Raw genomic sequence first — 24,637 nt, forward strand, 5'->3', positions numbered from 1 at the left:
TGCATGCACAACACGCCTGATCTACAATTTATATGGTGGGTAAACGACATCCAAGGAGTCCTTGTGGACCTACAGATGGAAATAATTCCACAATGGGGCTTCACCGCCAACAAGAGATATTGTTCTTCGATGCCCCCTCGACCTCAAAGAAGAATTTTATCATTGCCCAAGAGAATAGCGATAGAAACCATGGTTGAGCATCATAGTCGTTAGGGTTGGCTTAGCGCCGCGATGTCGTGTGGTCAGTCGATAACTACCTCACCGTCGATTCCATCGATCGGGGAGAGGGCACGACTTTGACCTGGAATGGGTATCTCTGGCGTTGAGAGTAGACATCTAGTGTAACAACTTTGCTTGAAGCCATGCAAACGAATTGCATGTGACACTTGAACAAATGTGCGACAGTCACCACGAGCCAGAAATTTGCTGACTTGTAGGACGAGATGTTGGCCTTATTTGAGATTATTTATACGAGTGACGACGGTCGCAAAGTCGCACATGAGCAAGAGTAACATGCTGTTCCATTTGAAGAATATAGACATGTATATGCTATGGAAGGACACACCTTAGATAAAGGAATCGGAACCATAGGTAGGTAGGAATTCATTGCCAAATGATTGCAAATGATGCCCCTCATCTCTTCCAATATCCCTCTCACGCTCATAACCAGCCTACACGAGCTCTCTGTGCTGAGTCTGGGTAGGGTTACCCTCCTGCTTAGAGCTCTCGGTTTGGTCCCCAAAGTGAATCTGCTTCTCGACGGCAGCGACTGTCTTCTCGTTGAACTCGTCGTCCTCAAAGACTGTGATGGCAATACGTAAGTGTTCTGACATATACAAAAGCAAAGACGAGGCTTACGGAAAGTGAGCTCCTCCAGAGTTCGGCCGCTCGTCTCCGGGTATAGCATGAAGACGATGCAAAACTCAAAGAAGATCCAGCCACAATAAATGGCAAGATAACGCCACTTGATGGCATTGAGTGCAATCGAGTTGACGTTTGTGGAGAAGAATCCTGCGAGCTTGCCAAAGATTTGCTGAACCCCGATACCACGGCTTCGTTGGGCATAGGGCCAGAGTTCGACGAGGTAGGCTAGGATGTGGTTAGATGGGCCATATAGTACTGGATTCTTGAACTTACTGTATGTGAGAGCGTTGTTTCCGATGTTGTAGGTTGGGGAGTAGGCAAAGTAGAAGAACAGGGCGGCAATGCCGGCGGCACGGTTCTTTACGTCGGCTGCCTGTGCAGCCTGTAGCCTCTCAAGGGAGACGGTGATGGCAATGAAGGTAACGAGCATTAGACAAGCTGAGAGCATGTACATGTGTCGGCGCTTGAAGCGGGTGACTACAAGGGCAATGATTGTCGCGTTAATCAACCCCCAGCAGGCGTAGGCAAGATTGATCCGGGTCTTGGCGTAGTTGCTGGTATATCCCATCATCTGGAAGAGAATGCCTGAGTAGTAGCTGATGAGAGTGTTGCCAGAAAGTTGGGTGAAGAGACCAATAAAGACCGTGACGAGCACTCGGCGGCGCATGCCGCTGGTCCGGAGGAGGTCAAGCCAGGACTGTTTGGAAACCTCCATCTCAGTCTTGATAGTCTCTCGAATCTGTACAATCTCGGCTTGGACGAGCTGCGAGTTGGCATCGCCCTCAGCGTGGTACTTGACCAGAATGGCGGCAGCCTCTTCACTTCTGTCGTTCGCGACGAGGAAACGGGGAGATTCCGGAAGTAGGCTAGGTTTCGCCCGTCAGTCTTGATCCATAGCGTGACGGGGTAGAATACATACAAGACGGTAACGATCTGAAGCAAAGATGGACAGATCTGGAGGAGAGATGGGACACGCCATGCCCAGTTACTAGGGATATTGGTGGTGCCAAGAGCAATGGCCGAAGCCGTGATCTGTCCGATAAAGTACGACGAGTTGAAGAGCGATGTCAGAATAGCACGCTCCTTGGGGTGGCCAAGCTCTCCGATCAAGGCAGCACCAGAGATGATGCAGAAGAGGATGCCAACTCCGAGGAGCATGCGTGCAATGATGTACATGGCAACTATAGTAGCTCGTTAGAATGAATGTCAATACCGAGTTCTTAAGACTTCATCTCACCGTGCTGTGCGAAACCTTGAAGGAGGGCTCCTACAACCATGATCAGAGAACCCAACATGATGGACCATCGTCGTCCGTAGCGGTGAGCGAACCAAGGCGCGAGTGGAACACCAAAGATAGAGCCAAGCTGATACGACGAGTTGACGAAACCGAGCAAGCCTGGCTCAATGGCAAAATCGCCATCTTCGTTCGTGCGCCCATTGCCAAAGTCTATTCCCAAGTTAGCACGAACTCGAAGCGTTTGCCATTCCACCGCTTGGATCTGATTGGCCAGGATTTCAACCAAATTATGGGTCCTCTTTTGTGGATAAATCTGGGATATTCCGACCCCTTTCCGTTGTCGAAGAACAAGGCTCTCCCAACCCCCTTTTCAACGCTCGCTACTATGAAACGCGCTCTGTTTAACAGATACTTACACTTGTGAAACGTAGGCGCAAACTGCAACGTGTTGATTAACTGGGAATCGAATCCTGAGGTCATCTCGACGCCCATGCAGCAGCAAAAGAGCCACACGTACATGAGGCGGAGGTTTGGTTTCTTGTACCATGGTGTCTTGTCCTCTTCGACGAGGCGGGTGACGATGGGGTCGGCCGCTGAACCTACGTTGACCATGATGACGATGATCTGGAGGTTGTAAAAGGGTTGAGTAGAGGAAGTTGTCTCTCTAGGAGGTTTCACTGACTTGTAACTGGGTCTATATAGTCTGCACTTCTCAGCTGAAATCCCCGCGCGGTCCCCGTCCCGCCATCCCGTCAACAGGCTGTTTCACTCGCCAATACGAGGCCATTGGAAGGGTAACATCGTCTAGTCTGACGCATGGCGGCCGACCTGCCAGACGTCATGACTCCATCTCCTTGCTTGCGCGGGGACTTCCATTGGGTATTGAGCAGGGATCTAGACCAATTACGATTAGTCTCTTCCCATACTAAAATGAAGATAAGAGATTAACCTATCCTTGTATTATTTTTATAGAGTCCTGAATAGTGCTCTAATAGTGGGGATGAGTACGCTCTGGCAGTCCCCGCGCAAGCAAGGAGATATCGACCCCAGGACTAAAAGCCGGGGGTGGAATACGGCTAAATAGACCCAAACAGCTCATTTGTCGGGGAACCATGCGGAGGTGATGCGGGGGAGAATCTAACCAGGGATCTAGAAAGGATCTCCTCACTGCTTCTCGGCCAAATACACGGTTAAACGGGCCGGCTTATTTCAAGCGAGGACAAAATGGTGAGCCGGGGAAGAAGGAAAATAGCCCATTGGCCAGGCTATCATGCTTAAATACTGGGCATGTGGCAGCCTGCAAGATCCGAGCCAGTGGAATTGGATCGCGTCAAAAGAGGTGTTAAGTGCCGACGTGGGTGTCGTGAAACGTTGAATGGGGGTTTGGGGGTACCACGTTCCATATAGCCTGTTGGTAAATGGAAACAAGAGCAGCTTAGAGAGATATTATGAAGCTTGCGCTATCGCCAAGGTGATGTGTAGAGGGTGCTCGCGAGCGGATAATATGTGTAGAGTCTGTGCTGCTCGTATGACTCAGTCACACTCAGAGTTCTTGAACTGGAGGGTAAGGAGAACTCTGAAGGCTGAGAGTGAGTGAAGATTTCATGTTATACTAAGCAGCTTCAGCTGATGATCGTCAACAACAAAGAGCAAAGATCTAACATCCAGATCAACAACAGTTCAAATGAGCTTAGGCCTAGCCTCTTCAACTAACAACTGCAGTCCGTTATCTGGAGACTCCCTCTCCCGATCATGTCCAGGTCCCTTCTGCCACCCCAATAGTGCCAAGCTCTCTGATGCTTTCCACTGCATCAGCCTTCTTCCACGCCATTTCCTGGGGACCCAATCAATAACAAGATCAAAGAGGCTCATAGTAATGAGAAACGCCGAGACCATAATGACAACCACCACTCCAACAAAGCTGAGCGAAGTGTGGTCTGCAGAATGATACTTTACCCTACCACAGATATTCATCATCGGCGAATCAGCCCATAGGTTTATGGTGTCGGTGGGACGCAGACCGTTCGGCCCCTGGATGGTATTGAAGATGCCGAGCTGTAGTTTGGCCATTGCCACTGCGAACCAATACGTAACTTCCGTCTTCCACTGTTCCTTTTCGAGGTAGTACTGTTCTCCATTGTTCGTGTGTCTCGAGGCTCTCAGGGCTGACGAGCCGTCACGCCCGGCAATAACAGCCGGGATACTCGTGTCGGGGATAACATTATTGAGTAGAGATACCGCCGTGATGAGATCCCGTCCTATTTGAGCATCTGAGCTGGCTCTATCGTCAATGGCCTTCATATCCACTAAGGGTATCAGCCCCGACCATGGGAGACAGCGGTTGGTATGCTTGGCACACAGCTGAAATCGTTCGTCACACCCGATAATATTAAGGACCCTATCCATTCTATATCTCGGGGGTAACTTGGTGAGGTCAAGGCCCCGGAAGGTCCCATTGGGGTATTCGACCTCTGTATGAACAGACCATAGGGCATCGTCAGATTTGTTGGTGAATGTGATGCCTCGGCCGCTGAGCAAGATGATGCTCGGCCCGTGGGAGCCATCGCGTAGTTGGTCTTTAAAGTGCAAGGGAGCGGCTAAAGTTTCGGGCAGCGGATAGGGGAATGGGAAATGGTAGGCATCAAGCTTGTAGGCGGCGCTCCGGTTGTCGTGGCGTACGAGATGATCCATCATGGGAAAATCATCCGTGGGTGTTATGAAGCGGTATATGTCCATCTTTTCATCAGGCTTGAACCACGACAGGTTTGCCGATGTATAAGTTCCAACATAGAAAAGATCCTCATGGATGGGGGCACACACGCTGCGCCGTCGAAAATAGAGCTCGTGGGCAAGCCTGGTGTTGATGCCAAGGTGGGCGAGGCTGACATTGCCCGTGTCGGCGGCGAGAGCAAACTTGGTCCGACATCCATTGCTAGAGAACGGGCATTCGGCATTGTGAGAGACTGAGACATCAATAGCCTGACTCATCAATCTTTCGCAGTCAAAGATGCCTGATTTGACGTGGTTGAAGTAACAATTTTGGACATAGTTGTCAGCATCAAGCGTGGCGTTGAGTCCCAGCTCGTTGTACACCAGGTTGAAGTTCGAGCTGTTGAGGTCCGGCCCCCATTTGCCGCAGCTCGAGGTAGCCTCGGAGACGACAGTTCTACCGAGAACTATCTGGGAGGTGAGGATTGAGAGGACGACAAAAGTGGCCCAGTGGCCCAATGCTATCACGCCGAACAAGGTTCCCTTTCGCCTGTGTCGATTCCCGGCAGCCTCGGTTTCCTTGTTGACATATGTGTAGCTGAGAAGGCCTACTGCAGCTCCAGTAGCTGTCTCGGAATTGCGGAGGATGACTTGTTGTGGAAGTAGCTGATGATTGATACTGGCCTCGACATGCTGCTGTCTAGGGATGAAGGCCATGTACATGGCAAACCGGCTGATTCTCCAGCTGCGAACTCCAGTGATGGCGACAAGAGTAGCCAGGAAGGCCAAAAGTACAGCGGCATCCCTGTTGATGAGCGTCAAAGTCGCGGATGAGATGACATCTCTAGAATAGTCTATCCAGACTCCCAGCTTCGCAGGTGTTGAAGGGTTTCCGAGAATCATAGCAGGCGTATACCAAGATTGAGAAGAGTCTCTCCTCAGATTGGGGGTTGGGTGAAACAAAATCTCGTCCAGCACATCCCTTGAGTACCTTTTCTATTTCTCCTATATTCATGGCTGAATATGCCACTCACTGTCTTTCGAGGCCCATCCCTCATTTCGTGACTCACACACGTAATGCCAAGAAACAGCACAGTTAGTATCCAATTACGGAGTGGCAATACGCAAGATCCCCTCAATTTGCTGCTGTGGCTTAAGCCCTTCCAGCAAAGGCGCCATGATTCGGCACATGACTGTCAGCGGACCGTCCACAGAGGTCAGCTCCGGTTTGTTCAACGGTGGCTGTCAGAGCTTTAGTATGCGGCTTGCTTTTGCAATTCCGAGGAGGGGCTCCGCACTAGCAAGGGGTAATGCGATAAAGGTTGCGGCAAGGCGGAATAGACTTAAAACTTGACACCGACAAAATACGGGACAAGCCGAAGGCGGCATGCTTATCAGTCCGGTTTTGCCTTGGCTGAACTACCACTGGCTTCGGGCTGCATGTTTTATTCTGCATTGACCTCTCTTGGAGCAGGTGGCTTTTGGGTCCTAGGTCTGGAGCGGTCGATCTGCAGGTCTAGCCCATGGCACGCTGAAAGCCTGAAGGATACTTGACGCAAGTATGTTTCTTGGGTTTCTTGCTCGATGCCAGTAGGAAAAAGCGCTAGTATCACAGAAAACAAAAGGCGACTTCAAGAAAAGTCTGCTTGCTAATGATGCACTTGGGGATATGCTATGAGGTGTCAAAAGCATCGCGATGGTCACGACCTAACGTAGCATAGGTATATGAACCGGTAATGTCTTATCAAATATGCTTTCTAGATTCGATATGCTGTGTAAATGTTCAGGCCAGCCCCACGAGCTTCAGCGAATCCTCCCAAAGACGGCCTTCCCTCTCTGGGTCGTAGGTATGCTCGACATAGCCGGAGCTACCCGGAGGCTTCTCATCCTTAGATGGCTCTGCTTCTCTGCAGTCCTCCAAATATCTTCCTCCCTTACCCTCCCACTCCTTTCCAATCGCAGCCCAGACGGTGGTGGCAGCACCCTGCTCAGGGCTTTTGAGCTGTTTCATGAGCTTCTCATCATCCTTGAACGCCTCGAGCTCACTGTCGGGGATATGCTGCGAAAGGCCAGTCAGGATCCCTCCAGGGTGCACGCTTGTCGCGTGAAGCCCCTGAGCTCCGTATCGTCGTTCAAGCTCGCTGGTCATGTAGACATTGGCCGTCTTGGACTGGGCATAGGCACCCCACGGAGTGTATCCGCCCTTTTGGTAGTTGTAGTTGTCTGAATCGTTGATGCTGTTGAACAAATGCGCCGTAGATGAAAGAATGACAACGCGAGAGTTAAATTCAGGTGTGGTGGCAGCGAGCAGGGCGGGCTTCAAGAGCTCGAAGAAGAGGAAGTGAGACAAGTGGTTGGTTCCGAACTGCGTCTCGTGCCCGTCTTTGGTAAACTCGAGGTTCTGAATTGCCATGACTCCGGCGTTGTTAATCAAGATGTTGATCTTATCAGTCTTGGCCAAGATCTGGCTCGCCGCGGTACGAACGCTTTCCAGCGAGCATTGGTCCATTTCAACGAGTTCCATGCGCTCAGGGTCAAAAACACCTTCCAAAGCAGTCTTGGCCTTGGAAAGATTTCGAGCCGTCAAGAAGAATTTTGCTCCAGTGGTTGAGAGAGCACGAACTGTCTCGATTCCGATTCCAGATGAGGTTCCAGTGACAACAATGACTTTACTATTCAGCTTGCCTTCCATCCCTTCATCTTTGATGATTTGTAATGCGGTTGGTCTCGCATCTCCAGGTCCCTGAGGGTTGGCATGAGCTGCTGCGTATCGAGACATGATGTATAGTTAAGGGAGTTGTGAACAACTGTGGAAGCAGATTGGATGAGAGAGCTTGAGGTGTGTGTTGGAGACTTAGCTTTTCGAGGGCATTTTGAGCTCCTTTATAATGTCGGCTTTGCGGGCTAGACGGCTCAGCCGAAGCCTCGCTGTCCTCATAGCTCGCCATCATGATACTCAGCGGCCAAAGTATAATCCCTTGTTCCATGTCATTCTTGCTCCATATCTAAAAGCCCCATCCTTCGCTTCTGATTGGCCCATCCACTCCCCGTCGGTGAAATTGAAGCTCTTTCGACTGACCAAAATTTCCTCCTTTGGTATAGCGTCGGAGTTTAGGCCAATGCCCGGATTTGTCGCTGGTTGACATTTTTGCCCCTTGGGGTTTGGGTCCAAGACAACAGCCAACGAATTCCTCCATGTGTTACGATATGGATTTGAAGGGCTGACAAAATTGCCGTTTTGAATTTGGTTCCTCCCAAAGACAGCCTCTTTTTCTTCTATATTTCATCATTTTTGTTGTTCCGCAAGATCCGCAAAGATGGGGCCTACCAGCCAACACACCGCTGACGAGCGAAAGGAGCGCAAGAGGCTCCAGAATCGGATCAATCAGAGAGCACGCAGTAAGACCACGTCTGACCCCTAAAAGCGACCATATTTCCTAATTTGACTACAGGACAACGTCTCAGAGACCAAAATGGCACCCATAATCAGCGTGGTCCTTACCAGGTTAACCGCTGGCGACTTGATGAATCTCCGGCTCTTCCAGAACCAACCCCGAAAGCTCCGGACACGAGTTCAAGGGATCATGCCACCAAGTCCATTTCGGATCATGCCGATGGTCAAACATTGTTATCACAAGCCCCAAACATCCACCAGGCTCCAAACCAAGTCTCCCTTACCAGTTCCAAATGTTGCCCACGCATCTCCATGCCCATTGATCATGTCCTTTTACCTCTCATAGGCTACAATGTATGCCGAGGGATTCTGTCCAACAAGGATTTGCTCAAACTTTTGGGGAGTTTCATCAGCCCCATGGCCGAAACGTTACCCCGTCAAATAACATCCGAGTGCGAGATATCTGTCTTTAGACAAACACACGAATCCATGCCAGCCTGCCTTCAGCCAACACAGCTTCAGATGAACCTACCACATCCTACCTGGATCGATGCACTCCCCTTCCCAAAGATCAGAGATAACCTCCTACGTCGGCAAAACTTGTTCCATCACAGACAATTTCTGTCGGATCTAGTCGGATATCTAACCTATGCGCCGATAACTGTCTCACAAGGAGTGCCCGTTGTCGATGAAACAGACGACATTAGGAATGGTCTCATACTTTGGGGAGAGCCATCCTCTCAGGAAAACTGGGAGGTTAGCCCCGAATTTTTGATCAAATGGGCTTGGGCTGTCGTGGGGTGTGAGGAACTTGTCCAATCTTCCAACAGATGGAGGACAGTTCGGGGGGAAGACCCTCTTGACATGTCTCTTGTGGGTTACCGTTGATATGGTAGGGTTGGACTCGGGTTTAATTTCCCGCTTTGTACTAGCATAGGCTATAATCGAGGCACGCTGGCTATTCGGGTGTGTAACGTCCAATTGTCGGGGCCTTCAACCCCCTAACCTTGTGGCCTTTCCTCAATCGCTCTGGAGCTTGGCTCATCTCAGAAAGCAGGATTTACTCCAACATGGTCTGGATTCTCGGCGTGTGCCCTCAGCAAAATACCAGGCCAACTTGCCGACGGGAACTTTTCGTCACTCGGCCAAGTGAGGCTATCCACATGTGGAATCTTCTTGGCCTGCTTCACCACAGCATCTCCCAAGCTCTTTTCCGCCTCCAACCTTGGCAAAAGTTTCTCAATCTCGTTGCAATATCCAGCCACTCCCATCTTTGCCCTGTTCTCTTCAGATCCAAAGTCCATGATCACACCAAGTCGGATCAGTCTGGATAGCGGGTCGATGCGCTCTGCTATACCTGGAGACGTATGCACCGCAATTGCAGTCCAGACTTGATGGGATTCCGCTTCCGAGTAGTCGTGGGCAAGGAGATGAGCCTTTGCACAGTCGGCGGAACAAAGCTCGAAACGCTGTGAACCGTTGTACAAATCGCTAGCACCCATGTCGTGATGGATGGCCGCAACAAATAGGCGGGGCAATTGAGGGTCGGAAGCAAAACTCGACTGTTCTTTTTTGGCCAGCCATAGCGCCAAAAGGTAAACGCGCAAGGAGTGGTTCAAGATGGGTTGAGGCAGTGCATTGCAAGCCAGGGTGAGGGCAGATTGGCAGACCAAAGAATCGGGAATGCGCTGAAGCAGAAGAGGGTTTATGGCTGGCTGGAGATTTTCGCTCATGTTGACAACACAGCAAATTACTTGCAGATCTTGGCTTATGGTATTGGTAGGAATGAATGGTGATGACTCTTGCCTTTAAACAGCCGATGCGAGAAAATAAAGGCGGGGTAATTAATAATTCGAGCGATTAATAATAGGAACTCAAGACTCTGACTCTACTCAACCTCGAAGAAACAGGGTCCCGCTGAAAGAGCAGCCCTCATGTACAGCACGGCCAGCTGGGACTTGGCGAGGAACAACACACATCTCAAATGACAGGCAAGTGCAGATCAAAGACGGAGGCGCCCTGCGGCGAGCCCCCGACGGGACCGTCGGAGAAAGACCGTAAGAGACCTGAATTGCTCGCAGGCATTAATGGAGCTGATTGGCTGAGCGTGATGTGGGTCCTATTTGCATGTATTTTATGCGCTTTATGTAGCATTATAAATCCTTATGCCTATTTCAGCGATTTTCTGTCACCAATTTGCATAAAGACTTGTGGATGCATAACCAACCTGAGGGCAAGCACGCCCGGCAATGCATCGGTGGGCACCGTCCCTGTGTACCTCAGGAGAAATATTGAGTACCTAGCTTTGGGTCGAGTTTGACTTTTCCCATTGAAGCAATTAATAATATTCATTGCTCGGTTCTAGCTTGGTCCTTCCGACAATCGGAAGAGATGGGATGCAGTCATCCAAACAAGGCAGTTCTGCCCAGTACATTCACTTACCCTGTAGAAGGACGACACCATGGGAGGGAAGCGATGAGCTGCTCATTATCTGGACAATATGAACTGTTATCCTACTTTTAACTTACACCCGGTTTGGTGTGCTTTCACCTTTGGTTAGTGAGACTGGCTAAATATGATAGCACTCAAAGTCGGATTACTTTTTGTGAAGGAGCGCGGTCTGGGATGATCAGCATTAACACCAAGAAAGATAAACACATACCTTCATAAGTTATATCAGGAAGCGAAATTAGAAAAGCAAAACAGACTACTCATTAATCCTTTGATATGTCAATAAGAAACCAGAAGATGAACCTGCGCTGTGGATACAATCGCACACCAGTCATACCTACAGTTCAAGCCAGGCCATCTCGGCAAGTTCAATCGCGGCCTCGCCAATCCAAAAATATTCAGACTCATAAAGACTTATCGTATTCTCTGACAAGGCTTTGTTCTTCCGCAAGTCTGAGATCACTCCTTCGACCTGGCGGATCAAAGACCTGATGGCTTGCATCTCGATGCCTACCCCGTCAAATAACACCCTCAAATCCTTTTCAACATCTTGAGCCTGTCTGCAGATAACATGAGTTGCTTCATGGGTCTCTTGTAGGTTCATGTGGACAGGCCAGTCAAAGATCCTTGCTCTAAGTGCGTGCGTTTTAAGCTCCTCCGAGACACGGCAGATTTGATGGGTGAGGTCATCTAGACTGTCCTGCTGCATTCTCCTAACCCCATCTATGACGACTTGTCGAGATGTGTGAGCTTGTTTAAGAATTTCTAGCAGAACTGTACCGTGCTTGATGAGCCGATCGCGTTCCGACTTGGATGCGATCGATTGCCACCGCGTTTGGCTAAATTTATGTGTTTTTGAGGGTTCATCCTTCATGGCTTGGAAAAGCTCGATGATTGGGTTCTTTGGTCCAGCCGGGTTGAGGTTCTCTTGTCGGACGATGCTTAGATTTCGGTGAGCTTGATGAAAGACGATGGTTTCGTTTATCGGAACGGTCATTGATAGAATAGCCCTCGAGGTGGTGTAGTCGGGGATATCCTCCGCCATATTGCTAAGTTGCGATTGAACTTCCTCCAGAATTTCTGTCCAGGGGCCAGCCTGGGGGACAGTCGGGCGAATCCAGGTGCCATTTTTGATATGAGTTGAGCTTGCAACGGGGTCTGTTGCAAATAATCTGGACCAAATTAGACATAAGAGTGAATCTGCCAGTAGAAACACTGGGATGAAAAAGAATAGGTAGATGTTCATTTTTACTGATTTGGACCTGTACAAATAAGTTGTTGGAGGGGATCGGGTGACCCACCTCCTGGTGGCACGACTCATTCCTTATATGTTCAAACATGATCTCGGTCCTGTTGTTGGTGAAGTTGTTTTGATGTTCATGGCCTTGTTCAAACAAAGTGGTCATTGGCTGCTGGATTGAGCTGTGGACTGTTCATGTCGTAGGTCTTTTTTCATAGGCCTGGCCGTTGTTCACTTCTGTTTCAACACGGGCATCTTCTCGTCCAAGCCTTTACACACACTCCAGTTGGTCTACTTGATCGGGAGAAGACCCATGAAAGACGAGCAAGACAAAAAGGAAAAGAAAAACAAAAATAACCCAGAGGGCAAAAGATTAGAAGTTTGATGAGACTGGGACTCGAACCCAGGAGGATTGCTCCATCAGGAATCTTAGGTTGTTAAGGTGACCTTAACCTGACGCCATAACCAACTCGGCCATCTCACCGAATTCATGTCTTTCGGAGTTGCAAAGACTTGCCATGTCGACGGCGTGGCCTGGTGAGGCACAACAATACACTGGACCGAGATGTGTTGAGAAATTGGCAGCGACGTAAATTGTAAACATGAAACCAGCCGCCGACGCTTTGTGTTCCCGATTAGAGTTTTATCGCTTGTGCGTATTTATGCTGTTTCTTTCAGCCTGACCTAGGGTCTGGCCAGGACCAGCCCGGTAAATCGGCCTGCCTACCAGGGAAAAAGAAACGCGGCCTTGACACCTGGGCTCTATATCTGTTTAGACACGTCAAACGATGTGATAGAGACAGAGAAACCCCTAGCATCATTAATGCAGCTATACCGTAGAAGGGAGGTACATCAACCATTGACGGCTTCAAGCCAAAGCGTAATAACGGTAGGTAACGGTAACCAATACGAGAATGGCGTGGGATAACCGTCATGGATTTAAAGATCCTGGTTGATTTAAGCTTATTAAGAATTCCGCTTCCATTCCCCGCATTCACTCTTGGATCTTTTGGAAATAGGATCATCACCCCTCGGCGTGCCTGGTGACCTGCCTAAACAGGGATTGGCCCCCGAGGCTGGTCTTTGTCATGGCCTGGGCGCGTTCACACCCAAGGCTTACCCCTCTCTTGGATTCTTGGGAAGAAAGAAGGACAAACAAGCTCGTTGTGATTCATTGGTTTCCACAATGCCGTCGCAGAGCACAATTGATTGTGATAATGGTACACTACGTCGGGAAAGGTTGACTGTGAACACACACGAGACACACCTGGACCACATAGAACGACTGAGAGATAAAGCACCTTGCTTATCACTCCACCAACCGAATCCCCGTATTCCCGTGAGCAAAGTAAAGACCTGCCAGCCACACAATTAGCTGATGTCCCAGGATCCCCTGCATATCTGAACAAGCCTGTCCTGACAATACCATTGTTTATCTTACCCCTCGTTGTTAACCCCGTCTTACTCTGAACGACAGGAGTGCCTAGACTTGGCTCGCGGATGGTGAGGTGTGAAGCTCTTGAGCTGCCCCATGCGGAGTAGCACGGTAGCACCGAGAAGCTTGGCATTCACAAAGACCAGTAAATCTTTCCCAAAGTCTCTCAACTATGCAGTGACGCCTAGAATGACCAACGAGGGTGTTTGTTGCGGTAAGACGAGGTATCAGTGTAACTGGGCCCTGGACAACCGGACCTTGCGGAAGAGCCGCCCTTGATCACGTAGCTATATGAACCTCATCTCCTCTCGACTTTTTGCGTGTTGTTTTTTGGTCCTCATCCACCAGACGCTGATCAATTCCCCACACGGGTTTTCTGACCTGGATCCTTCGGCTTCGTACTACTTCTCGTTCACGAAATTGGGCTTGTGAGCACTACTCACAATGCGTTACACCGTACCCCTCGTTGTGGCCCTGGCCGCCTCTGTCTCTGCCGCTGTCCCAAGGGCACCCCTCGGGGAGCGTGCCGACAAGCTTTTCACACTTGAAATCGCTCCCGGCGAGACGGTCGAAGTTACTGAAGATGAGAAGTTCCAGATGATTGATGTAGGTTATCAAGTTCAATCTGAGCCCTTGAGAACTGCCAGTGATTGACAGCACCTAGGATCATATTCACTTCTTTGATATCACTGAGTGGAAGGACCATCAGCCTGCCTCAGCAGCTCGTCTCCTTGCAACCACTGCTTCCTATCCTAGCAAGGTTCAGCACAAGTCCAATGTTGAGAAGATCATCAAGAATGTGGACCTCAAGAAGATTGAGAAGCAACTGAAAAAGTTCTCTTCTTTCCACAACCGCTATTTCAACTCCAAGTACGGAGTTGAGGCCGCTGAATGGCTTCACAAGGAGGTCAAGAAGGTTATCAAGAAGCACCCTCTGGCCACAGTTCGGTTGATCCAGCATCAAGCTTGGTCACAGCCATCTATTGTCGTTTCCATCCCCGGAAAGGTCCGCCTCAAGACCATCATCACCGGGTCCCATCTTGACTCTGTCATTTCCAACGACCGTGGTGCCGGTCGAGCTCCTGGCGCCGACGACAATGGCTCGGCTTCCATCATGCTCCTCAACGTCCTAGACGCTTTCCTCAAGGACCCCCGAATTGCCAAGGGCGACCATGACAATACTGTCGAGTTTCACTGGTACTCGGCCAAGGAGACTGGTCTGCTTGGCTCCCAGGACATCTTCAACACCTACTCTCGCCTTGGAATTCAGGTCGAGGCCATGTTGAACCAGGATATGGTTGGCTACAAGGGCCGTGATGGTGTTGAACGGTTTGGTCTCATCACAGACAACACGGATCCTGGTCAGAACGACTTCCTCAAGGTTCTGATTGAAGAGTACGCCGATATTCCATATGAAGAGTCGCAGTGTGGTTATGCTTGCTCTGACCACGCCTCGGCCAACCGCAACGGATTCCCCTCGTCTTTCCTCTTTGAGACGCCTTTTGGAAACCACAACCCTCACATCCACACGCCTAATGATACCATTGCCTATGTCGACTTTGACCACATTGCCCAGCATGTCAAGGTCACGACTGGTTTCGTTTATGAGCTTGCCCATCATGACTTTATCAATGCCTAGACTGGGAGTGGATATCCCAATCCAAGAGATGGACATGAATCCTAAGAGGGTGATGACATGGGGATAGTGCACTCTAATTAGTCTCTTGGTGGAGAGATAGAAAACAAATAATGATATGAATACACGTTTTTCATGAACTCTATGTATTTTATCGTTACCTGTCCAAAGGATATTGTTGCAATCCGTTGATCCACCAGGTTGCTTGATGGTGTTGAATATCCTTGATGGGCTGGGCATTGAACCGCTCGAACAGTACTTGAAGAGACAGAGATATAGAGCTCCAGAAATTCTAGCATAGAGTCTTAAGGGTAGTTATTATCTTATACATCACTGGAAATACCTATGTAGGTAGTATACAGACGTCATTTTTCTCTAATAGCCTTAGCGAGGAGGCACCAGTTTCATTTCGCATATTTTTGCAAATAGCAGAAATAGCAAGCTTGAATTGTAGACAGCACACTAAGCGTTGCGGCATTTGCAATTTCATTTGAGTGATGAGAAAGATAAAGTGTAGTTCTCGCTTTCAAAGAGGTACTTGAAAATTGAATCGGATCTAGATTCTCTCATTGCCAAGAGCGTTATGGCGATTGAAAAAAAGAAAAAGACTTCATAAACTGCAAACCCTAATACACTCATGGAATTGATCACCACCGAGAGCCACCATAGTTTGATTGGCCGTGATGATGGCCCCCGTAGCCACCGTCGTCACGTCGATCGTAGTCATCCCGCCGAGAATCTCCATAGCGCAAATTCTCTTCCTCACGACGGCGGCGATCATTATCGTAGCTGCGGTCACCGTAAGCAAGGTCGTCATCGCGGCGACGACGACGTCGATCGTCATCCGAGTCGGAGTCGCTGCTGCTTGTTGAGTCGCCAGAGTAGTTTCGAGGGCGACCATCCTTGTGGTTCTTCTTGTCCTTCTTGTGCTTCTTGAACTTGTGCTCGATAAGGTTTGCGCCAATTGCGCCAGCGGCCGCACCAGCGAGGCTGCTTAGGAGGCCACCGCCAGCCTTGTGGGCGGCCCAGCCAGCTGCACCTCCTCCAACAAGGGTTGCACCGAGTCCTCGTTCTCCGTCGGGTCCGGGCTGACCCTGGTCACCGCCGGGGTATGCGGAAGAGCCTCCATAGGGACCACCCTGTTGTTGGTTGTAGGATTGTCCGCGGTTGTCATACTCAGACTGTTGAGGGCCGCCATATCCGGAGCTCTGTGAGTACTGTTGCTGCGAAGCTGTTAGTATGTTGCTTGATGTTTCGGCGTCGCGGGTTCAAAACTCACTTGTTGGGGATAGCCCTGTCGTTGGCCGTAGCCCTGCTGCTGGCCATAGTCTTGTCGACCTTGCTGACCATATCCGTCTTGGTTGTAGCCTTGTTGACCGTAGCCTCCTTGCTGTCCTCCACCTCCACCGCTGTAGTAGTCCTGTGCCGACATGTCTGAAATTGTTTGGATGTTGTAAAGTAGGTAGCGTGTGACTGATCTAGGGAGATTGGAAATAACGCAGTAAAAGTGTATGGAGACCAAATTGAGTTCGCAACAGAGGAGGGGTCAGGTTCCCATTTAATCTTCCAGCAGCTGCTGTCGTCATCAAGGTTGAACACGAGCTGACCACCAACAGCCACCTTCAGCTTGGCGCTGGTACGTCTTCTGTCTTGGTATCAATCTCGGCTGATATCATACTTCCTTCATGTCAAGGTGGCGCAGTTCCCGTCCAACAGCTTAGCTTGACACAAATGCCACGGATTTCGGCACTTTGCCACGACTTGGCGGCCGGATCCGTCGGCATCGGGTCAAGATCAGCTGTGGCTCGGCGCTGGGCGCAGCGGGTCAGATGGCGGAGACGGAGCAGGGAACCTCGGTGATGCCGGAGCGCCGTGAGCTGCTGTTGGGGAGACAATTTGCATGTTTATGTGTCTGGTGATTGAGCTGGTTGTGGCCTTGGCGTGACCTTTGGACACGCGTCTTCTGCGGCTTCTTAGTAAGATATGCCGGCCAAGAGGTGGAGTGGCTGAAGGTTTACCACACTGTCCAACCACTGATGGAGAAAGTTCCACGGGGTTCTCTTGGCTGCGAGCTGAAAACATTGAAGGTTGCGCAGCTAGAGGACGATATACTCGGGCTTGTTGGATACCACAAGGCAAATGAAATAGATGGTAGAATGAACATTGGATGTTAATACACTAAAGCGGCTTTCTTGCACTTCATTGATGTAGGTAAGCCAAGGCCCTGTAACCGAATATCGTCAACACACTAATTAAATTCTTGAGATAAGTCCCGGCGGGCGCTCGTTGGAAACCAAGCCCGACTATCTTTCGCATACCATAAGCAAGGATTAGAATAAACTCTAAAGCATAAAGGAAGGGTGTTTTAGCCTACGGGAGTTGACTGTGTGGTCTTGCTAGTCACGGGGGCCCTGAGAATAAGAAGTATGGCCGGGGTTATCCGCCATGTGTCACGTACTTGGTCGATAGGTGGCCATGGATCAGATCAGTTAGATGGATACAATACTGATTAGTCACTGCATCTATTGATTAATGACTACTGTCAACCTAAATAGGCTTTGCAATAGTGGATGGTGTCCGGGTCGGTCCGTCTTGCAGACTTTAATACTTGAAGATGGGATCACCGACGCCCCCACGCCTGTTCCTCCATACATAGTAGAAGTGCATCACGATACAACCCGCGGACACGAACAAGAGCAACCCAGCATTGGTCCAGTGGCCGGTTGGATATCCCTTTTTAGCTTCCTCAGCCTTGTAGATCCAGACTCCCACAATCTGACCAGGGGCTCCCATAGAGATGTTCAAGGCAATCGCCAAACCAATGGCTGCGGTGGATTGCAGGTTGGATGAAAGCCAGCCTAGGAGAGGAGGAATGCAGGCGAATGAACCGCAAGCTGCAACAATGAGACATCCATAACGAGGCTAGAAGAGGTCAGCACGTTGTTTCTTACTATGGAGAACCGGCTTGTACTTGCACTATATGAATGAGCTGGCAGAACTGCAGACGCGATGAACCCCACAGCCCCAATGAGAGAGAATGCAGCGGAATGGAGGGCGCGGCTAGAAAGGTCAGCTTCGATCACGGAACAAATATTTGGTGTTGCCACTAACGCGTTGTATCTATCAGCCGACCAAGACACGAGGAGTGTGACTACGTATGCCGCTGCGTATGGAGGCACAGTCATCAACTGAGCTCTCAAGTCTGCGAACTGGAATTGGTCAGCTTGGAATCAACCTGAAGCGACTGGCAACTTACCCCAAGGCCTGCAGTGATTGATGGTGTAAACAAAGACAGACTTGAGAATGGTGCTGAAATGCCAAAGTAGATCTATAATTATGCGAATTAGCAACGGCATAATGCCACCTGAGAAAGGCAAGCACCCACCAAGTAGTGACACCATAGTCTCCATTCCAGGAGTGTCGACTTGGCATCTTCCCAGGTCATGGATTTACTGCTTCCGTGAGAGCCTTGTTCAGCCAACCTGGCAGCTGCCAGATCCTTCTCTTCTAGGGAAAGCCACTTGGCTGTCTCGGGATAGTCAGGGAGGCAAAACCACACCAATGCCGCCGATACCACTGAAGGAGCACCTTCGAGGATAAACAGCCATCGCCAACCAGACAAACCGCCAACTTGATTCATATGGCCAACACCATATGCGATGGCGCCACCAAATGCACCAGCAAGCGTTGCTGAAGCAAGAATGGTCGCAACACGGAGGGATCTTTCTTCAGGGCGATACCAGAAAGTCAAGTAGTATACCAAGCCTGGGAATAAACCTGACCTGACTTATTAGACTTGAGATGAGATGCAATTGGCGTGATACTTGCCTGCTTCGAAAACGCCAAGCAAAAATCGCATAGCTGTGACAGAACCGTAGTTGTGGGCAGCGCCAAGACACATAGTGATGGTGCCCCAAGAGAACATGAGGAACGAGATCCATCGGCTTGGCTTCATGCGCTTGAGAAAGTAGTTGGAGGGCACCTCGAAGAGCGCGTAGGCAATTAGAAACACCATGAGGGCGATGGTGTAGTCCAAGTTGGACATGCCGGTTTCGGAGAGAAGGTCATGCTTGGTTGATGAGTTTAGAACCTTGGCATTGCCAATGTTGGAACGGTCGAGATAGCAGAGCAAGTATATACCCGCTGCCAAGGGGATGATGCGTGAATCTTGCTTGCGCAGAAGCGAGCTCTGCAGCTTCGGGTCGATGGCGGTGGCGTTCTCTGGGCCGCCATCGGAGCCATGCTAAAGCGGAGATTAGAACCAAATGGCTTGGGTGGCTTGACCAAGAGCTTGGTGTTACCTTTTCGACCGCTGCTAGGTCATCAGCTATATCGACGCGAGTGTCGATGTTGGCTGTGGAAGGCATCTTGATGACTATGCTGACAAGTCCTGAGATGAAAGACGAAAGAAATTGCAACAGTCAAGTCGAGAGAAGGAAAAGGAGCCGAGACAAAACCTTTCCTCACTATGTAACCGAGATATTCCCCGCACCTTGACACTGGGGTGCCGATCCTCCATCCCCACATCCCCATGGAGGAGTGCTCGGCGCCGGAGACCGACGCCGAGATCTGAATATTGAGTAGATATAGACCGAAATTTGTGTGAATGAATAAGTAGCTCGTGCGATTTATAATTGACGTCCATCTGAGACGCTACATATGTGTTGACTTGACTGAGCTGGACACTCTTGTCGGTGTGCGAGGAGCTCACCTTTGCAGTAGCGAGATGAGTTCCTCTCGATGTGGAGCGGATAAATGAAACAGTAAAGCAGGTAATGGCGATGGACATGTATTTCTATCTTCTTATTTTGATTGGACGGTTTAGTTCAAGCCTCGAGATTCTTTTATGTGTTCACGGGCCGCTACTTAACTACAGTTTCTGATGCTATGGCTCGTCACCCATTTTCTCAACTGTGCGCTGATCCATCTGGCATTCCTATAATTTCCCCTTTAATATACTTCCAAAAAGAAGACTATCTTCTTTGACAAAACTGTATCTATACATGTCAACCAAGGGTGACAAACTGAGATCCCAGCGTCGAGCCGTAGGCACTCACCTTGTGCGTAGAAGTCTCTCTCTCTGCAGTATTTGGATCTGATTGTCCGTCCTCTGAGAATTAACACTATTATATGCATCCTTCTCTTTAATAATGACATTTAACTACGCACAATATGCTCACCCTTTCGCTCTCCGGCTGTCTTAACCTTGCAAGAGAAGGCGCCGTGAAGGGGTGCCAGAGAACATCAAGAGAAAAGCCGGGCGAATTTTGAGACATCATAAATCATCCTCTAAAAATCTCTTCGTGTAGCGATTTGATACTTTTTCGCAGGGCCTTGGCTACATTAGCGATCTGTTCAAGTTCAAAGATCTGGCAACGCAACGGGGTTCCATGAGGGCCTGGAACACCAGGCTGTAGTGTTTCACGGTAACACTTGAATGCTGATATCTGTTAGAACTTTTATTCTGTGATACTGTGAGCGTTCGATGTCCCTTCTATAGACATGATGAAGATCGACAACAATGAACCTGTAAGAATGGTGGCATGAGTTTCCTCGTTGTTTCGGACGACTTAATTAGGACAGTTCTTTAGGAGTTTTATCAATGTGAGATGATAAAAAATTACGTATGTATCAGAACAAAGCAACAGCGCGATAATATTTCTATTAAGCGGACAAAAAACCAGTGCCCCTGATGAGCGGTATAATGCCGCATTTGATCTTTAGTGATTGCACCCTACCTTGTTGACCGCTGCAACAAGGAGCTGATTTCATGAATTAACGAATATCAACACAGGTATCTCGCTAAATAATCTCCTCATACACTATCTGGTCCCGCACAATGAGGAATGACCAAGACAAGTGTGAGCACCAAATTCTACCGCTTCAACGAGACCTTTGAGCTCGTCTTGGCTGACATTGAACACGAAAACCTTTTGCATTTCGAGTGCTCCTGGGACGTTCACCGAAGAAAACGAGTAAACTAGCCTTAACCAGAGGCCCTGTCGGGTCGATCATTTACTACGATCGCTGACCGACTCGACGGACCAATTACACGACGTTCAATAAGCACGAGGTCTATCAGTTTCACATGCAACGTCATACATCCCGAGCCAAACTACTCAAAATGTGGAACAAGAGCACGGCAAATGTCCTGAAGAGGAAGGTTACCGAAACTAAGCCAGGACGCCGGATACACGGCACTCAATGTGCTTGAGACGATGCACAGTCTGATTTGCATATAACTCAGAAGCCCAGTCCGCGAGATGAAGCTGAATCAGTAAATGCAGAGTTGACACTACAAAATGGTTTCTTACAATTGCATCGCAATCTTTTCACTCTTGATAGGGACAGCTCTATCAAAGGCCAGCCTTCCACCCATACCCTCAGATTCGTCGACGCCAGTTCAGCAACGTCTGTCTCTAGATGGGCCGAACAGTAAGTCACCTAGCCACGCTGCTTGGACCTATGCTAACAAGTGTTTAAAGGTGTTACGATAGGGTGGAATACATATTCCAAGCAAAGCAACCCCTGCGTTAAATATGGCACTTCAAGAGAGCTGCTTAACCAGGAGGCTTGCTCGGATACTTCAATCACCTATCCTACCTCTCGCACCTGGGCCAATGCAGTAAAGCTCACTGGTCTAAAGCCAGCAACAACCTACTACTACAAGATCACCTCGACAAATTCCTCTGTTGATGAGTTTTTCAGCCCTCGAACGGCCGGAGATAAGACTCCGTTCTCCATCAACGCCATCATTGACCTGGGTGTTTATGGCGAAGATGGATTTACGATTAACATGGACCAGGCCAAACGAGACGTGATTCCCAACATACAACCTTCACTGAATCACACGACGATTGGCCGTCTTGCGTCTACGGCCGACGACTATGAGTTTATCATCCATCCAGGTGATCTGGCCTATGCTGACGACTGGTTCCTGAAGCCAAAGAACTTACTTCATGGAGAGCAGGCTTATCAAGCCATCCTTGAGAATTTCTACGACCAGCTTGCGCCTATTTCTGGTCGGAAGCCCTACATGGTCAGCCCTGGAAATCACGAGGCAGCCTGCGAAGAAGTACCATTGCTGAATCTTCTTTGTCCAGAGGGCCAGAAGAACTTTACCGACTTTATGAACAGATTCGGACGGACAATGCCACAGGCATTTGCATCGACATCATCAGATGATACTGCGAGAGTCAATGCGAACAAGGCAAAGCAGCTCGCCAACCCACCCTTCTGGTTCTCTTTCGAGTATGGCATGGTTCATGTGGTCATGATCGACACCGAGACGGACTTTCCTGACGCCCCTGACGCACCGGGAGGATCTGCCAATCTCAACAGCGGACCTTTCGGTAGTCCGAATCAGCAACTTCAGTTTCTCGAGGCGGATCTCGCATCTGTTGACCGAGACGTCACTCCCTGGGTTGTTGTCGCAGGACATCGGCCATGGTACACAACAGGCGATGAAGGATGCCAGCCGTGCCAAAATGCATTCGAAAACATTTTCTACAAGTACGGCGTGGACCTCGGCGTGTTCGGACACGTACACAACTCCCAAAGGTTTTATCCTGCATACAACGGAACCCTGGACCCTTCGGGCATGAACAATCCAAAGGCACCCATGTATATTGTTGCTGGAGGCGCGGGAAACATTGAAGGCTTGAGTAGTGTTGGGAAGAAGACGCCGTTGAATGCACTTGCATATGCAGACGACTTTAGTTATGCCACGATTCGGTTTGTGGATGCTCAGAAGCTGCAGGTTGACTTCATCCGCTCTTCAACTGGCGAGGTGTTGGATCGGTCGCAGCTTATCAAGTCTCATAAGGAGCGTTTTGTCCGGCAGGTCTGATCAGCGGGGATTGATGGATACCTTGAGGGTCTTGAGGTTGCACAAAATAGAGTATTTCATTGAGCCGAGATATGAAAGAATGAAAGAATGCATAAGTATCGAGAGGGCGTTTTGAGTGTCCAACACGCTTTGAGTGTGTGATTTACCACGTGAGCGCATGACGCGTTTGTTATCCATTCCCTATCGAACAATGCACCAACTGACAGCAGGTTACGCTGCATGACCAGCACCCTGTCCCAAGTATTCGATCCTGATATACCACTTGTCAGTAAACTTCCCAATGCGAGGCCTGTTCCAATGACCCCAGGCGCTAATAGGACCAGCTTTTGACTGCCGCTACCGACGACGATGCGGAAACCCAGACGCAAGGGCCTTCGGTCGCGGCCCGCACAGCGCATGCTAACCCCTGTTTTTGATAATGCTACGAAACCATTCACGGAATCAACTGCTAGTTTCCTCCCTGGTCCCACTTCTGGCAAGAAAAGGAAGCGCGAAGTCGACGCTAAAGCCGCACCTCGACCACCACCATGTGGGCCCTCATTCATCTCTGGTTCAGTCCAGGACGCACCAGGTCCGATCAGCTTGCCTATTGGGTATCCCCGACCTGGCTCGCCGCTTGGGAACACACCTGCTGAGTCCAAGCAGCTGGACGATGCGCAGCAAGTCCTCGATGGTATTCCTGGCAACTCCGCGTCGAATGATAATGTGCATCAGGACAGCAGAGTCCCCAATAACTCCCTGTATAACGACATCGTCGGGTCGCTGGAAGCTGCACCAACGCTTTCCGCGGAGCAACAGGGGATTGTCGACCTTCTTGACCAGACGCCCCCACCCAATATTTTCTTCACCAGCTCAGCCGGCTGTGGAAAATCCACTGTTTTGAAAGCCATTGTGGGAAAACTAGAAAAGGTTCCAAATAAAGTCTTCTGGGTTACTGCACCCACTGGTTCAGCGGCTGTCCAAGTTGGTGCTAGGACGCTCTCGAGCTATCTGGGGTGGACACCTGAGGATGACAATCTATGCGTGGACGATCTCATTGATCTAACAAGACACGGAAGAAAGTGGCTCGAGTACCATCAGAAACCCCCAGAGGAGAGGGAGGGGAAACCGCCGAAAAGTAGCCCGTATACCAGGAAACGTCTGGGGCAAACTCATGTCCTCATCATCGACGAGATTAGCATGGTCTCGAGCAATTTTCTGGAGCGAATTAACAAGACCCTAAAAAAGGTAAGGGGCGTCTCCCAAACCTGGAATGCAGACCGCCCTTTTGGGGGAGTTCAGCTCATCGTCACTGGCGACTTCTGCCAACTCCCCCCGGCCCATCCCTTCCAACACTGCGTGGAGTGTGGGCAGGAGATGTATGACCCGAAAACAAAGCAAATTCTCACGGTGTTCAACTGCAAGAACAAGCATGGCCCATTCCTAGAGAAAAACAAATGGGCTTTCATGAGCTCTGCCTGGAAGGAAGCCAACTTCACCCAGACATTTGAACGAAATCCATCATCAGAACGACGCACACTTTATTCGAATTCTTCAGAAGTGCCGAATTGGGCATGCGATCTCTCCAGCCGAGATGCAGGTGCTCATGGATCATCCCAACGACACCGCCAATGCGACCACGCTTCTGTGTACAAATAAAGAAGTTGACAGCGTTAATACATTCCAATTCGAAAAGTTGAAGACGCCTCCACGCCGATACGGATGCTTCGACGATTATTGATGGATCGATTATAGGGATAAACATCTTGAGGAGAAATTCAACTGGCTTCCTGATGGAACCCTGGCGGGCTTGGAAGAACATCGCCTCAGACGCGAGCTTTCC

At 49.7% G+C, this 24,637-nt stretch overlaps 8 protein-coding genes across 8 annotated transcripts; 3 read left to right on the top strand and 5 right to left on the bottom strand.

Moving 5' to 3' along the window:
* Window positions 1–671: 671 nt before the first annotated feature.
* Window positions 672–2,713, bottom strand: NCS54_01401800 (MFS domain-containing protein; the record flags this gene model as incomplete). Its single annotated transcript, XM_053159182.1, has 6 exons — window positions 672–802; window positions 859–1,089; window positions 1,138–1,730; window positions 1,784–2,045; window positions 2,102–2,311; window positions 2,518–2,713. The coding sequence occupies 6 exons, from the start codon at window positions 2,711–2,713 to the stop codon at window positions 672–674; spliced, it is 1,623 nt and encodes a 540-aa protein (XP_053015157.1).
* A 1,068-nt stretch (window positions 2,714–3,781) lies between these two features.
* Window positions 3,782–5,713, bottom strand: NCS54_01401900 (Hypothetical protein; the record flags this gene model as incomplete). Its single annotated transcript, XM_053159183.1, has 1 exon — window positions 3,782–5,713. One exon carries the CDS (start codon window positions 5,711–5,713, stop codon window positions 3,782–3,784), a length of 1,932 nt encoding a protein of 643 aa, XP_053015158.1.
* An 880-nt stretch (window positions 5,714–6,593) lies between these two features.
* On the bottom strand, window positions 6,594–7,589 carry NCS54_01402000 (Hypothetical protein; the record flags this gene model as incomplete). The annotated part of the gene is made up of 1 exon (XM_053159184.1): window positions 6,594–7,589. The coding sequence occupies one exon, from the start codon at window positions 7,587–7,589 to the stop codon at window positions 6,594–6,596; it is 996 nt and encodes a 331-aa protein (XP_053015159.1).
* A 538-nt stretch (window positions 7,590–8,127) lies between these two features.
* Window positions 8,128–9,092, top strand: NCS54_01402100 (Hypothetical protein; the record flags this gene model as incomplete). The annotated part of the gene is made up of 2 exons (XM_053159185.1): window positions 8,128–8,209; window positions 8,263–9,092. The coding sequence occupies 2 exons, from the start codon at window positions 8,128–8,130 to the stop codon at window positions 9,090–9,092; spliced, it is 912 nt and encodes a 303-aa protein (XP_053015160.1).
* A 4,682-nt stretch (window positions 9,093–13,774) lies between these two features.
* On the top strand, window positions 13,775–14,969 carry NCS54_01402200 (Peptide hydrolase; the record flags this gene model as incomplete). Its single annotated transcript, XM_053159186.1, has 2 exons — window positions 13,775–13,936; window positions 13,995–14,969. 2 exons carry the CDS (start codon window positions 13,775–13,777, stop codon window positions 14,967–14,969), a joined length of 1,137 nt encoding a protein of 378 aa, XP_053015161.1.
* A 644-nt stretch (window positions 14,970–15,613) lies between these two features.
* On the bottom strand, window positions 15,614–16,398 carry NCS54_01402300 (Hypothetical protein; the record flags this gene model as incomplete). Its single annotated transcript, XM_053159187.1, has 2 exons — window positions 15,614–16,189; window positions 16,246–16,398. 2 exons carry the CDS (start codon window positions 16,396–16,398, stop codon window positions 15,614–15,616), a joined length of 729 nt encoding a protein of 242 aa, XP_053015162.1.
* A 1,169-nt stretch (window positions 16,399–17,567) lies between these two features.
* On the bottom strand, window positions 17,568–19,333 carry NCS54_01402400 (MFS domain-containing protein; the record flags this gene model as incomplete). Its single annotated transcript, XM_053159188.1, has 7 exons — window positions 17,568–17,888; window positions 17,942–18,026; window positions 18,078–18,175; window positions 18,223–18,294; window positions 18,352–18,748; window positions 18,791–19,209; window positions 19,268–19,333. 7 exons carry the CDS (start codon window positions 19,331–19,333, stop codon window positions 17,568–17,570), a joined length of 1,458 nt encoding a protein of 485 aa, XP_053015163.1.
* Window positions 19,334–21,268: 1,935 nt separating this feature from the next.
* Window positions 21,269–22,815, top strand: NCS54_01402500 (Purple acid phosphatase; the record flags this gene model as incomplete). The annotated part of the gene is made up of 2 exons (XM_053159189.1): window positions 21,269–21,401; window positions 21,452–22,815. The coding sequence occupies 2 exons, from the start codon at window positions 21,269–21,271 to the stop codon at window positions 22,813–22,815; spliced, it is 1,497 nt and encodes a 498-aa protein (XP_053015164.1).
* Between the last annotated feature and the right edge of the window lie 1,822 nt (window positions 22,816–24,637).

The sequence above is a fragment of the Fusarium falciforme genome, chromosome 12 (genome assembly GCF_026873545.1).
Source record: "Fusarium falciforme chromosome 12, complete sequence".
In the NCBI taxonomy this organism is placed as follows: Eukaryota; Fungi; Ascomycota; class Sordariomycetes; order Hypocreales; family Nectriaceae; genus Fusarium; species Fusarium falciforme.